This window comes from Meles meles, chromosome 6 (assembly GCF_922984935.1).
Source record: "Meles meles chromosome 6, mMelMel3.1 paternal haplotype, whole genome shotgun sequence".
Lineage (NCBI taxonomy): Eukaryota > Metazoa > Chordata > Mammalia > Carnivora > Mustelidae > Meles > Meles meles.
Window position 1 is genome coordinate 134561558 of NC_060071.1, and position 14540 is coordinate 134576097.

At 47.1% G+C, this 14540-nt stretch overlaps 1 protein-coding gene across 1 annotated transcript in view; it reads right to left on the reverse strand.

Annotated features, from left to right (window-relative positions):
* LRRC74A (leucine rich repeat containing 74A) overlaps window positions 1-14540 on the reverse strand; it is a 44389-nt gene that overhangs the window by 12809 nt on the left and 17040 nt on the right. The window contains 5 exon segments of the mRNA XM_046009624.1: window positions 3177-3258; window positions 3634-3683; window positions 8927-9023; window positions 10209-10316; window positions 12293-12465. Coding sequence (XP_045865580.1) covers window positions 3177-3258; window positions 3634-3683; window positions 8927-9023; window positions 10209-10316; window positions 12293-12465 — 510 coding nt within the window.

Here is a 14540-nt window from a genome sequence, read left to right on the forward strand (position 1 = left end):
CTGTCGGCCTGGACCCCCCTCTCAGGGAAGTTGTCGCTCAACACCTCAGTGAGCAGGTGGCAGCAGTGACATGGGAGAGCTCTACCCTACTCCCTACCCCTTCCATCTGCCCCCCCCCACCTGTCACCTGGAGCACACACCTCCGGGCCCTCCCGCTCTCAACACATTCATTTCTCAGAGGCTATCCCTGCCCCTTTGTTCCTCACTCCATGGCTGCCGGCATTTTCTTTCCTTCTTTTCTAATTTAAATTCAGTTCATTAACTTACAGTGTATTATTAGTTTCAGAGGTAGAGGTCAGTTGTATATATCACCCAGTGCTCATGACATCACGTCCCCTCCTTCATACCGGTCACCCGGTTACCCTGTCCCTCCAGCAACCCACAGTTTGCTTCCTATGATAAGAGTCTCTTCTGGTTTGTCTCCCTCTCTGATTTCATCTGGTTTTATTTTTGTCTCCCTTCCCCAAAGCTCCTCTGTTTTGTTGGCCTTCTCAAGGACTCTGTCCTGTAACTACCTCCTCTTCCTCTCTCCTGATCCGTTTCTTCTTCTTTCCTTCCCGTATTTTCCATCGTTACGAGCCTTCCTGCCTCCATGTCCATCTTTCTGCCCCAGCCCCGTCTCCGAGAAGCTCCCGAAGTGCCCATATTGCCATTTCACTTCTTTGCGGCCCATTTTCAGTTCCGCCTTCTCTAGTCAGGTCTTCATGCTCACGTCCTTCACCAACACGGCTCTCGTCAAGGTCACCAATTATCTTCATGTTGCCGGGTCCTGTGGTCACTTCTCCGACCTCATCTTATTTGATGTCTAAGCAGCACTTGACCCACCTCAGACCACTTTCTCCTTCCCGAAAGCATCTCTTACTTGGCTCCTTGATACCTCACTTCCCCCTACTTAGCTGACCACTCCTGCTCAGGCTCCCCCTCCCCCGCTGGGACTTGTGAAGGTGTCAGAGTGGCCCAATGGCCACCATCTTAACTCCATCCACACTCCTTGCCTAGATGATCTCATCTTGCCCCATGGTTTTGAATACATGGCAATGCCTCTAACGCCCAGATCTCCAGTCCTGACCTGTTCACCAAGCTCTAAACCCATGTAGCAAACCCCATATCTCATCGCGGATGACAGACATGGCAAACATCACATGACCAAAACGGAAGTCTTGGCTCCTGACTCCTGTCCCTCCGTAACATTTACTCCCCGAGTTTCCCCTTCTAAGTAAATGGCACCACCATCCAACCAGTTCCTGAAACAAAATAACCAGGCGTGTATCTTTCTCGCTCCCTTTCCTTCATTCTCCACATCTGCAAGTCTTTTTGGCTTTACTTCCAAAGTCCATTCTGGATCCTTCCATCCCTCTCTGTTACTACCTTTCCCCTCAGCTCCAGCTATGGTCCCCTCTTGCCTGGACCACAGTATTAGTCCTTGTTGGCCTTCTTTCTTACATCTTTTCTTTTTAATTAAAGTGCAATTAGCATACAGTGTTATGTTAGTTTCAGATGTATGACATATCGATGCAACCATTCTATATGTTACCTAGCGCTCACTATGGCAAGTGTCGCCATAGTGACACCATAGTGACATCGCTATTAAGATACTATTGACAAGGTTCTCTATGCTATACTTTTCATCTCCATGACTCACTTGTTTCATAACTGGCCGTTTGTACTTCTCAATTCCCTCCACCCAGCTCACCCGTGGCCGCCCCCCCCCATCCCAGCAGCCACCAGTTTGTTCTCTGTATTTAAGAGTCTGGTTGTCCTCAGCTGTGTTCTTCATAAAGCTGCATAAACTTCACAAAACCGTTCCTCTAAACTGCAAAGCCAGCCATGACACTCCTCGATGCTAACACCCTGCACTGACTTCTCATCACATGGGGAATGGGATGATGAACACGACTTCATGCGTGTCTTAGCCCGCCAAGCCCCGGCTGAGCAGCGGTAGGCCACCTCGCTGACCTCCTCCTTCCATTCCCTTCCCCTGCCCGCTCTCCTCCCCTCTCCCCTGCCTGCTCTGCCGAAGCCCCACCGCTCCCCTTCCTCAGACTTGCCAGGCTCTGCTCCCTCCGCCTGGAATGCTGAGCTTTGATAGTCAGATTTCAACAAAAAGCCACCTTCCCTGTGGGGCTTTTTCTCACCACCCCACCTAGAGTAGCATCTCTCCCACTAATGGTGATCCCCTTTTCTACTCATTTCCCCTGGGAATGAACATATAGTTTCTTTTTTTCTTATAACAAATCTGCAACGAGCCTCCTCAGACATCGCTGTCTGTGTACACGTGGGAGCGTCTCTGAGACATGCACAGGTGAATTGCTGTATCATAGAATATATACATTTTCAATTTTACTAAATACTGTCAAACTGCTCCCTCAAATGCCTTTACCTCGCAGCTTCAGAGAGTTCTTATTTCTCCCCTGGGTTCAATGCACTGGGTATTCTCTGACTTGAAATTTCTGCAGCTTTGGTAGAGGACAAGGGGGATCTTTTCATTGTTTTATTTTGCATTTCTCTAATTGCTAGAGAGTTTAGGCATTTAGCTTTCTTTCTGCACTGCCTGTAGGATCATTGTTTTACTGGGAGTGCTCATCATTGTCCAAGGATCTGTAGGATCTTTTATCAATATTCTGAACACACTGGGTTCAAGACCTGCATCGGGCTCCCTGCTTGACAGGAAGCCTGTTTCTCCCTCTCCCACTCCCCCTGCGTGAGTTCCCTCTCTTGCTGTGTTTCCCTCTGTCAATTACATAAAATCTTTAAAAAAAAATTCTGAACACAAACCTTGTATATGACAGGATGCTGCACGTGTGCTCTCTGCCTGTTCATTGTCTTTTCACATTGTCCCAGAACATCTTTTATCAGAGGCAAGTTTTAAACTTATTGTTGTCAAACAAATGAATCATTTTGGTTACAGTTTTTGCCTGCTGTGCCTATTTAATCACCGTAGGCCTCCCTGAGGTCAGCAAGTTATTCCTTCTTATGTTTTTCTGATCTTTGTAAAGTGTTACTTCCCACATTCAGATGTCGGCTCCACTTACAATGTCTGGGGTGTGGCTTCCATCACTTTATGATCCGGGCATTCAATAACCATAAAAAACCGGGGGGGTGCAGCCCTGACAGGCGACTGACCGTCTGCCAAGTGCCTCTTCTTTGCTGGAACCTTCCCTCAGTGGGGGACTCACCCAGCATCTGGCCCACGTACTCTCCTCCCTTATCAGAGAACTGGTTGTGGCTGAGATCCAGCGTCTTGATTTGGTAATTGGCCTGGAGAAAGAAACCGTGTAGAGAGGTGATTTTTGTCTTCTCCATGGCTGCAAATCCCTCTTTCATCTCAGGGCCGTGTGATAAGAGGCCTCCCACGCACCAAAAACAGGGTGGACCAGAGTATTTAGATGGAAGATATTCTCTTGCGCATTTTGTGTAGCGGTTGATGACCCCTGGGAGGGTCTCGTCCTGTCCAAACAGCCCTGCTGTTGCTGTGGCTGTTGTCAGGCTCGGCAGAGTCCAGACCCTCACCAGCTCCCTAGACTTTCTGGAGGAACTCACTTTTCTCTGCCCGGAGCCACCCGCCAGGCCCCCCAGATGGCCCAGGGCCATAGCCCACAGGGCTCTCAGTGGCACCCGCCCCTCACTTCTTACCGACAAGGCTTGGCACAACAGTTCTGCGGATTCGTCCCTGAAGTTATTTCCTGCAGTGAAGGTGAGGGGAAGGGGCGTTTGCAAGGCTGTCCAGACCAGGGCTCCCTTGCCCTCCAGAGTCCTGGCCCTGCCGGGCTCTTCCTTTTGGAACAATCAGCCATAAGAAAGGTAGCACGTACTTAAAGCAAATATATGGATATGGAAGAAAACAGGAGAAAAGAAGGCAACTGTTTGCCTTTCTCTTTAATCTTCCTTGCTCTCTCTGCCTTGATTGGGCAAAGAGTTCCAGGAGCCCGTGAGCCAGCCCCTGTGCGCCCCCTGGTGGTGCCAAACCCTACCTTGGTGCCTAAAGTTAGTCGTGTGATAAAAAATAAGACTACAGTCGCAGGGCCAGGACCAGAGGGGACCAAGTGAGGCGAGCCCTTTGCGTGCAATATCCCAGCTCCCTAAGCGCAATGAGCAATATCTTTATTCACAACAATTGCAAAAATGCAATATTTCTAAAAATAAAAATTAATGCAACACTTCTAGGATGAACAAAGTTTTAAAATTTTAAATAAAGGTAGGATCTGACCCTGCCCTTGCATGGCTAGGCCTCACTCACCTCGCCACAATCTTTTCCTTTTGGGTCATGTTTTATATTGGAAGTGTTGATATTTTGGTTCAGCACAGACTTTTTTTTTTTAACATCATTTTTGACTTTTACAAACATTGCAACACGGTATTATTTACTTGGTTACTGAGCTTTTCTGTGCCCCTTAAATTCTGGGACTGGGGCATGTGCCCTCCTTATTTTACTCTCAGCTTAGCACTGCTAGACAGTTTAAAAGATTTCTGGAAAATTGTGGTGCCCGGGTGGCTCAGTCGGTTGAACGTCTGACTCTTGGTTTTGGTTCCAGTCATGATCTTGGGGTTCTGGGATCAAGCCCTGCATCAGGCTCTGTGCTCAGCAGGGAGTCTGCTGAGGATTCTCTCCCTCTTTCCCCTCTCCTCCACTCACACACTCTCTCTCAAGTGAATAAATCTTAAAAAAAAAAAAATCCGGAAAATAAATGATATAGAAGCTTATCCCCAAATTTCTCCTTTAAACCTTTCATAATCTTTGTATTTTTTTTAAAGATTTTATTTATTTATTTGACAGAGAGAGCACAAGTAGGCAGAGAGGCAGGCAGAGAGAGAGGAGGAAGCAGGCTCCCTGCGGAGCAGAGAGCCTGATGCGGGGCTCAATCCCAGGACCCCGAGATCATGACCTGAGCCGAAGGCAGTGGCTTAATCCACTGAGCCATCCAGGTGCCCCATAATCTTTGTATTTTTAACACCCAAACAGTGCTTGGCACCTAACAGTGTTCTGTAAATGTTTACTGAATGAATGAATGAATGAATGAATGAATCCACTGAGACACAAATGCTTCCTGGTTGCATCTGTACCAGTGCAATTAAATGAGATAATAAGTTAGTCTAAGTATAAAGTTAGGTCTCTAGCTATTCAAATTATTTTTACCTCAATGGTTACAAATAGTAGAGTTGGCTGTAAGTTTGATAAAATACAGATGCCTAGATCCCTTCCTTTAAAGATTCTGATTCAGCAGCTTGGAGTAGGACTGGGTAATTTGTGTTTTTACAGAGGTTTCTGTATTAGGTTAACGTTATCTTAGAGGTCTTAGCTGGTGCAACTAGAAAAGTCACTGGGAGCTATAAATACTGGAAAGAAGAGACAAAACACCTACCTAAATAATGCAAGAAAATTAACTGACGAAAATGTTAGGACTAGTAAGATAACTCAATAAAGTGACTTGGCGGGGGTGAGGTTTGCACCTGAGTGACTCAGTCAGTTAAGCGTCTGACTCTTGATGTCGGCTCAGGTCATGATCTCGGGGTGCTGAGCCTCATGTCAGGCTCTCGCTGAGTGGAGCCTGCTTCAAATTCTCTCTCCCTCTCTCTTCTCCTCTCCTCCCCACCACTTGCAATCTCTAAGTAAATTAATAAATGAATGAATGAATGAATAAAGTGACTGGATATAGTATCAATGTGCAGAAATTATAGCTCTCAGACATATCCATAATAACCACTTAGAATATGTGATAGAAAAGGCATTCTGTTCATGCAGGAATAAAATGATAAAACACCTGGATCTATTATGAAATGTGCAAGACTTCTAATGGAATAAAATCAAACTACTTTATTGAAGAAGATAAAGACTTGAAGAAATAGAGACAAACCTAGTGCCTGGGATTTGTTCCCAAGCATTGACTTCAACATCCACACATTTAATCATCCTCATTTACAGATAACTTGCTGAGAGCCAAAATGGAGACCGTATATGGAAACAGATTTTGCATTGGTAGAATTGTAACCTGCTACTGTCGTCTTCTTCTTCTTCTTCTTTTTTTTTAAAGATTTTATTTATTTATTTGACAGAGAGGTCACAAGTAGGCAGAGAGGCAGGCAGAGAGAGATGGGGGAAGCAGCCTCCCCGCTGAGCAGAGAGCCTAATGTGGGGCTCGATCCCAGGACCCCGGGATCATGACCTGAACTGAAGACAGAGGCTTTAACCCACTGAGCCATCCAGGCGCCCCCTGCTACTGTCTTTTTAAGTGAAGACATTAAATATCTCAAATACGTCAATTCTTTCCTAAATTAATCTAATCTAAATAGAACCCCAAGCAAAATCGCAACAGTTTGGGGTTTTTTGTTTTTGTTTTTTTTATGGAACTTGACAGGATGATTCTAAAATTCAGCTGGAGGAGAAATTGCACGAGAATAGCCAAGATTACTTTGAAAAAGAAGGTCAGAATTTGTCCACTCAAATATAAAACATATTGTGTCATGTAATATAATTATACAGCTAATATATTACATATTGTATACTTGATATATTTTATTAATTACAACTAATCATTAAACTAAAACACATGGCATATAATTTTAATATTCTAAACAAATATTAAACCAGTGTGGTGTTGACATAGATATAGACACAGAGATTAATGAAATGGAAAAGAAAATCTAAAAAGAAATCTGTATTTATAGGGAAGTTTAATATAAAATAAAGGTGACATTTCAGATTAGTCAGTAAAGACTAGATTATTCAGTTGATGATGCTGGGGCGCCTGGCTATTGGTTTTGGAAATACAGTGTTCGATTCTTTCTCTACCTCATGCCATGAACAACAACAAGTTCTAGATATACTGAAGATTAGGGATGAAAAAACAAAATTGCAAAAACATCTGAAGAAAATTAAGGAAAACATTTTTAAAATTCAAAGTAGAAAACAGTTTTTTGAGTAGGACTACAAAAACCAAATCTACAAAAAAGTATGATAAACTTTTTTTTTTTTAAAGAATTGACAATGGTGGGGCGCCTGGGTGGCTCAGTGGGTTAAGCCTCTGCCTTTGGCTCAGGTCATGATCTCAGGGTCCTGGGATTGAGCCCCGCATCAGGCTCTCTGCTCAGCAGGGAGCCTGCTTCTCCCTCTCTCTCTGCCTGCCTCTCTGCCTACTTGTGACCCCCCCTCTCTCTGTCAAATAAATAAATAAAATCTTTTAAAAATCACGTAAAAAATGAAGAATTGACAATAGTAAAAAATACAAACTTAGTAAGAAATCTGTATAAGAAAACACCATAAGCAAAGTCATATGTAACATTCTAACATTCAAGTGTGAATATGAATTAACATACAGTTTCTAACACTCAATAATACAAACAATCCCATAGAACAATTGACATTTTATAGAGGAAAATAAAGATGGAAATGAGCATCTGGAAAAGATGTTTTATTTCAGTAGTAATGTGGGAATGTAATAAAGATAGTAACGGTGATGAACTCTTATCGAATTCCTTGGTCCTAGGTATTGTTCTAGGTGTTCTAAATTTTAATTCACTTCATCTCAGCAGTCACTGTCTGAAGTAGGTAATATAATTCTCCCTCGTTTATAAATGAGAAAAATGAATCACAGAAGGCTAGATAACTTGCCTTGTGTCAAAGCCAGGATTTGCACCCACCTACTGTGACTTCAACATCTATACACTCAATTATTCTGATTCAAAGAAAACTTGGTAATAACCAGGAACTCACAAAAAACTTGCTAATAAACAGGAAACAGATATTCCATTGGTAGAATTGTAATCTGGTATAGTCTTCTTGGTTTTTTTTAGACATTTTTTTTTAAGTACTCTCTACCCTCAACATGGGGCTCTAACTCATGACCCTGAGATAAAGAGTTGCATGCTCTATTGACTTAGCCAGCTGGATGCCCCTGGCATGATCCTCTTCTTCTTTTTCTTCATCTTTTAAAAAAAGATTTATTCATTTATTTTAGAGACAGAGAAAGAGAGAGAGTGCACACATGAGTGGTGGAGGGGCAGAGGGAGAGGGAGAAGCAGACTCCCCACCGAGCAGGGAGGCTGATGTGGGTCTCTATCCCAGGACCCCAGGACCATGACCTGAGCTGAAGATAGATGCTAAACCGGCTGAGCCACCCAAGCGCCCTTATTTCTAATAATTCTATTTTCTCAAGTTCTGGATGCTGTCGCTTACTAGAATTGGACAGCTTTCACAGTGTTTTGTTTCCTTGCTTTGCAATTTTGGACTGTGAGCCCATCTTTGGCGGAGCTTTATCTGTGAGAATCCCAAATAGCCTGGAGCCAGGGTCAAGGGATTGTTCCTCCAATGGGGTGTTCTCTTTGTTCCTGTTGCATGCCCCAGGGCATTACCTGCATGGGACCACTTAGGTTAAGTTCCAGGACCCTGAAGATAATATAAACCCAAACCACAAACCTGAGCGAGGACAAGTCTGTGGGTGCTAGAGTTCTCAAATGAGGTTTTTTTTTTCTTCTGTGAGAGAGACAAATAACAGACTAATTACAAACTGAGTATCCAACTGGGGATCAGGTAGCAATAAATGCTGCTAAGAAAAACCCAGCAGGGAAACAGGACAGTGATGGAGATGGAGGGGAGGTCAGGGAAGTCCCCTGTAACGAGAGGACATTTGAACAGAGGCATGAATAAAGCAACAGAGTGAGCCTTGCAGATACCTCGGGTAGAGACTTTTCAAGCGAAGGCCAGCATGCTGCCAAGTGAGTTGGAAGTCTCTTGTCTGGGAGAGCCAGGAAGCCAGTGTGGCCATGGGGAGGGGAAAGGATGACCAGAGGACTTAGCAGGGTACAGACACAGTGTTCTGATCTTGGAAATCAGAGGGAACCTGGTCTGGCTCAGTTAGACCCTGGATTCTCTGCTCTACCCCTTCTCTCCTTTTCATCCCCTTGTCCTCTCCAGCCTCTTCCATGGGCTCACCTGAAAGTTGGAGGTTCCAGAGTGAAGAGATATTTCTCTGAAGGAATTCTGAGATGATTCTGGCCCCCTTCAAGCCAAGATCATTGTCGGAAACATTCTAAAAAGCAAGAACACCCTTATGTGTGTATTGAATACGCCACCCAAGGGCCCTCATTAACAAATGGTGTCCAGGAGGGGCTTACTTGAGACCTGCACTGGGGAGTAGGGCTGGGTGGGGAGAGGGGCAGAGGAGAAAGGGTAGGAAGGATTGGGAAGAGCAACGGAGCAGAGGACGATGAGAATTCGGTTTCCCAATGCCTGGCTGGGAGGCCTGCCTGCTGGTCTCAGTTTTCTCTGGAGCTGGTTTCAGTGACTCCCCACTTATCTGGTTTAGCTCTAGTACTTTATGTTTTTTTTTTTCTTAAGATTTTATTTTATTTGACAGAGACACACACAGCGGGAGAGGGAGCACAAGCAGGGGAGGGTGGGAGAGGGAGAAGCAGGCTTCCTGCCGAGCAGGGAGCCCAATGTGGGGCTCAATCCCAGAACCCTGGGATCACGACCCGAGCCGAAGGCAGACGCCTAACAACGGAGCCATCCAGGCGCCCCAGCCCTAATACTTTAGATAAACTTACTATACATTTTTTTGAAACCTAAGACAGTTTTATTAGGAGAGTTCGGCATAAAGCAACTGAAAGATTTGTTCAGAGTAATTCATCGTTGTAAATTTCACTCACTGATTTGTGAAACATGAATGACTGTGCCGGAAACACGCAGGGATGCAAATGGTCACGGTCCTTCTGGGCTCGTGGCAGGGACCTTTATGCAAACCAGCCCTTATGATCTTAATTGCTTCTCCTCTTTTTCCCCCATTTCTAAATTATGGTAAACTAGACATAACACAACATTTACCGTCTTAACTATTCCTAAGGGTACTGTGCAGTGGTCTGAAGTATGCTCACATGCTTATGCAACCCTCGCCATCATCTGTCTCCAGACACATTGTGTTTGATGAAAGTATTTCATGCCTTTATTTTCTCTAAGTTCACTTTAAAGCCACTCTGTGGAAGGGCTTACAAGGTCCAGGCAGAACTGGTTTCTGAGAGTTTCCTTGGGCCAAGGGGAACACAACCCCCCGGCCAGCCTCTGATGCATGGCCCTCCTCTGAGAAGTCACCTCTGGAGGAGAGGGGAAGGAGGAAGCTGGAGGCTGGCCGGGGCCAGGGTGGGGGTCTCTGGCTCATCCCAGGTGGGGTCAAGAGCCCGGGTGAGGAGGGTGGGAGCCAGCAAAGGGGCCACAGTACCATCTCCTGCAGGTAGTAATTCTCTTGCAGCATCTCCACCAGGCTCAGGAGGCCCTCCTCCATGAGACAGTTGTCTGCCAGCTCCAAAGTGACCACACTGGTGTTGGACTTCGGCCGCCACAAGAGGAGGGGGAGAAAGACAGAGGGAGTCCGTGACCCGATCAGTTCCCTGCCCGTGCCCAGAGCCTGTCCTTTCCCTTAACATCCCAGCCTTTTCGGAGGGCACAGAGCTGCAGGCTAGCACTTCTGGAAAATGGACAGGAGCAGGAGGACGCCCGGGGACGAGCCATCCTGCCGAGGTGTGCGGGGACGGTATGCTTATTCTGGGCACCTCCACCAAAGGGGGCTCTGCAGGGGAATTTAGAAAGGAGTTACTAAAACGATGAAGTCCCTGGAAAATGCGGGGCACGGGGATGAGCTAAACAGAGTGTAGCTATTTAGCCTGGAGGAGACAAGCTGTGACCTACTCTAAGATTAGGGAGAAATTGATGCATTTAAACCGGGTACTGAAACCGAAGGCGTCTACTGGGCCTGCTTCCTCCAGAGGTCTTGCTCAGGCTCTGGCTTATCGGACACGTTTCTTTAGTCAGAACATGGCCCCAGGGCTGCTTGGAAGGACCTGGACTTCAGTCTTAAATATCTCCATCCAAGCCAGTCGGCATGCCCACAGGCAGCAAGGTCAGAGAAAGTGACTCGCAGCCGGAGGGCCAGGGGTCCGCTCTAAGCACCACTGTTTCCTATTCTTCCCTTCCGCACCTCGGGGGTCCCGGTGCAGCATGGTGTGGGTGGCAGCAGACAGCCCCCCACCCAAGGCTTATCCACATTCATCTCACCCAGGCCAGTAGCCACTGGTTACTCTTTGTGCCCACTGCTGGGGAAACAAGCACGAGAGAGCAGGGAACAACCCTGCACCCCACCAAGTCCAAGGGCACGGAGGCGGGCCGGGGAGGGAGGGACGAGACCCATGAAACACCACCACTGCTGTCAGGGTGCTTTTAAGCTAAGCCAGGAAAACGCAACATGTGCAAAGTTGAACAGTACGAAAGATAAATACCAGTTCAGTCCGCCGACATGTCACAGTGATTAACTGTCAAATTAGTGACACAGAGACTCAGAGAACAGAAGACTCCCCCCCAATGGAAACTGTTGTTACTAAGAGAAAAGTGGCCCAAGTCCCGAGAGAATTGCATTATTATCTGTTTCTCCCCCATGAAACTCATGAGGTAATGGTGCATTCCTAACACCCCATTAATCAGTCTTTCAACACTCAATAAATTTCGAGACGGCTTTGTTCCTTCTCTGCTCTTCCCCTCTTGCCTACCCCCCCAGAAAGCAGCACAATCTCACATTTCATGTAGCCTCTTAATGGACACGTGCTAAATGTAAATGCTGTTCTATTTCCCAAAATGAGTGAGTGCTTTTTTTTTTTTTTAATCAAACTCTCCCTTTACCGTCTTAAACGAACAGTGTTGTGCTGACCTACAGTCGTCATGTGTTCTGTTTTTCTGGGATGCAAGGTGGTTTGTATACAATCAATTATAATTATATAAAGCCAGGATGAATTCAAGGTCAAGTCCTTGGTTGCTCATGCCAAGCCGATAGAGAGGGAGAGAGAGAGAGAGAGAGAGAGAGAGAGAGTTATTCCTGTGGGGAAACATGATCTACTCTACAGTGTGATCTTTTAAGAATTATAATGTTGCAAAAGGCAAACACTGAATAGAATAGCTCAGTAGTGAACCTACTTACAGCAAAGGTGAGCTTTGGAATTGAGACCCAGTCTGACATTTCGTGTTATGCACTTGCATGAGTGCCCAGCCCGGCCACTTACCCAGGGCTATTGCCTTTGCTTCCTGAATCAGAAAGATCATAGGCTTCCAAGGCCACGGTCCCTAGTAGCCCCCTTCCCAGGAGCTAATGGGGCATACATGTCTGTGAGGTAAATCAACTGGCAGTCAAGCCAGGGGTAGGATGGGCATAAAGCTCGCAATCTAGCGTCCCCTGGAGGATCTCTCTGAGTCTTGGGCCCCCCACTCCATCAACCCCCACCTCTACCAGTCTCCACGTGCCCCCATTGGCATGCTCACCACCAAGGCTATAGCAATAGCCTTGGTACCGTTGGGGCCCAGCCCATGGTGGTTGAGGTTCATGTAGGACTCCTCCATGTTCCGGAGAAAGTAGGAGACAGGCACTACGCCCATCAGTTTGCAGGCCTCCAGGTAGAGCTCCCTTTGTCCGGTGGTGAAAAATTTCTCCGTATCTGCACAAAAAGATGCAAATGAATGAAATGAGGATTCTCTCCTCTCTTTGCCTTATTCCCCTCTAACCCCGGGGCCAGGTGTGCTTCTGCCTGGTGTCCACTCTGCCTGAGGATGTCCCTGTGGGTGTGTGCGCAGGAGGGCGGCTCCAATCGGGAAGGCAGCCAGAGGTGGGAGAGGGAGACCCGAACTTCAGAAAGCCCCAGATAGACGTGCCCCTGGTTCTAGGCCCCAAGCTTTCCTAGGAAAAGAAGTGCGCCCACGCCCACCTTCCCGGGTTGCCCGCCTCCGGGACTGATTATCAAGGATGCACAAAGGCCCAGCTCCCTTGCCCACTGTGGGACAGCTCTGAAAGGCCAAACAGACAAGAAGCTCATTTGTGAAACGGGCAGCCTTCATTCAGTTTTCCTTTCAAGACCACTGTTGAAATGAGAGCCACAAGGGAAGCTTTACTAAAAATTTCAAGAGGTTCCAACTTTAAAATCCCCAAGCAGGACTGAGTGGGTGTCTCAAGGTGATCAATCAGTGCAAGACGGAGAGACCCCCCCCCCACCCCAAATCAGCTGGAAAGAACAAACTTGTATTTGAGGGGCTTTCCTCTTTCGGAGACTTGCATGTCATTTTTCCTCCCAAAAAGGACAGTCATGACTCCTTTACCAAGGACAAATCTAGCCCTGAATCACACAGGGCTGATCAGAGCTGCTGAAAGAATACGGGGATTTATCTTTCCATTCCAACCACTTGGGGCCTTTATTCCTTGGGCTTTAGACCGGCCTGGCTTGTGGTTGACGGGCAGTGGGCCTCCTTGGGTTCCATATGACCTCGCAGCTGCCCCCTCATCAAATGAGCCCCTTCTATCGCTTCCCACGGCCCGCTGGGGTCTAAAGCCTGTGTCTGTTTTTCCTTCGGATGCCAGGGCCTTTGGCCAACCCACCCCGGACGTTTCTGGGGCAGACAATGAGAGCTTTGTCGGTGAAAGGACAGCCCTACAAGGAAGTTGACTTTGCAGGCACAGCTCCTAACTGGCCTTCTCCTTAGGATGGCTGGAGAGCAGAGTCTCAAACTCCGCACCACCGAGAGAACGGAGTCGGCTAATTCTCGGGTGCGAGGAGCTGTCGTGTGCCTTGAAGGATATTTAGCAGGATTCCTGGCCTCTGCCAGTGAGACGCCCGTAGCATCCTCTGCCCCCCCCACCCCCGCCCTGGCCCCATTTGCCAGATGTCCCCTGGGGTACAAAATCGCCTCCGAGTGACAACCACTGTGGCATAGGACAAATGGCATGTGGCAGGTGACAACTAGTCCTGCCTTCTCTCCCTCCTCTGTGACTTTGTTGCCAGCTTGCTATTGCACCCGGGCTCGTGTCTCAGGCCTGCCCAGAAGCCCTCCCGGCCCTGTTCCCAGCACCTCAGTCCCCGCGGCAGGGACTCGAGAAGCTGGAGCAGCTGGGCCCTGGGTTTCTGTACCAGCACAGCACAGTTGCCATTGGAGATGTCTGTCTGCCACGGCAGGGTCGGTAAGACCCACCTTTGTCCTTGGCACTAATTCTGCTCTGTTTCGTTCTGCTGACCCTTTCCAGCTGTAGTCACTAGGGTGGGATTTCATTTGATTTTTTTTTTTTAAGATTTTATTTATTTATTTGACAGACAGAGATCACAAGCAGGCAGAGAGAGAGGAGAAAGCAGGCTTCCCGCGGAGCAGAGAGCCTGATGTGGGGCTCGATCCCAGGACCCTGGGATCATGACCCGAGCTGAAGGCAGAGGCTTTAACCCACTGAGCCACCCAGGCGCCCCTTCATTTGAATTTTTAAATTTTTTTATTATTTATTTATTTATTTATTTTTAAAAAGATTTTATTTATTTGACAGACAGAGATCACAAGTAGGCAGAAAGGCAGGCAGAGAGAGAGGAGGAAGCAGGCTCCCTGCTGAGCAGAGAGACAGACAAGGGGCTCCCTCCCAGGACCCTGGGATCATGACCTGAACCGGAGGCAGAGGCTTTAGCCCACTGAGCCACTCAGGCACCCTCATCTGATTTTTTAAAAAGATGTTATTTATTTATTTGAGAGACAGAGCGAGAGA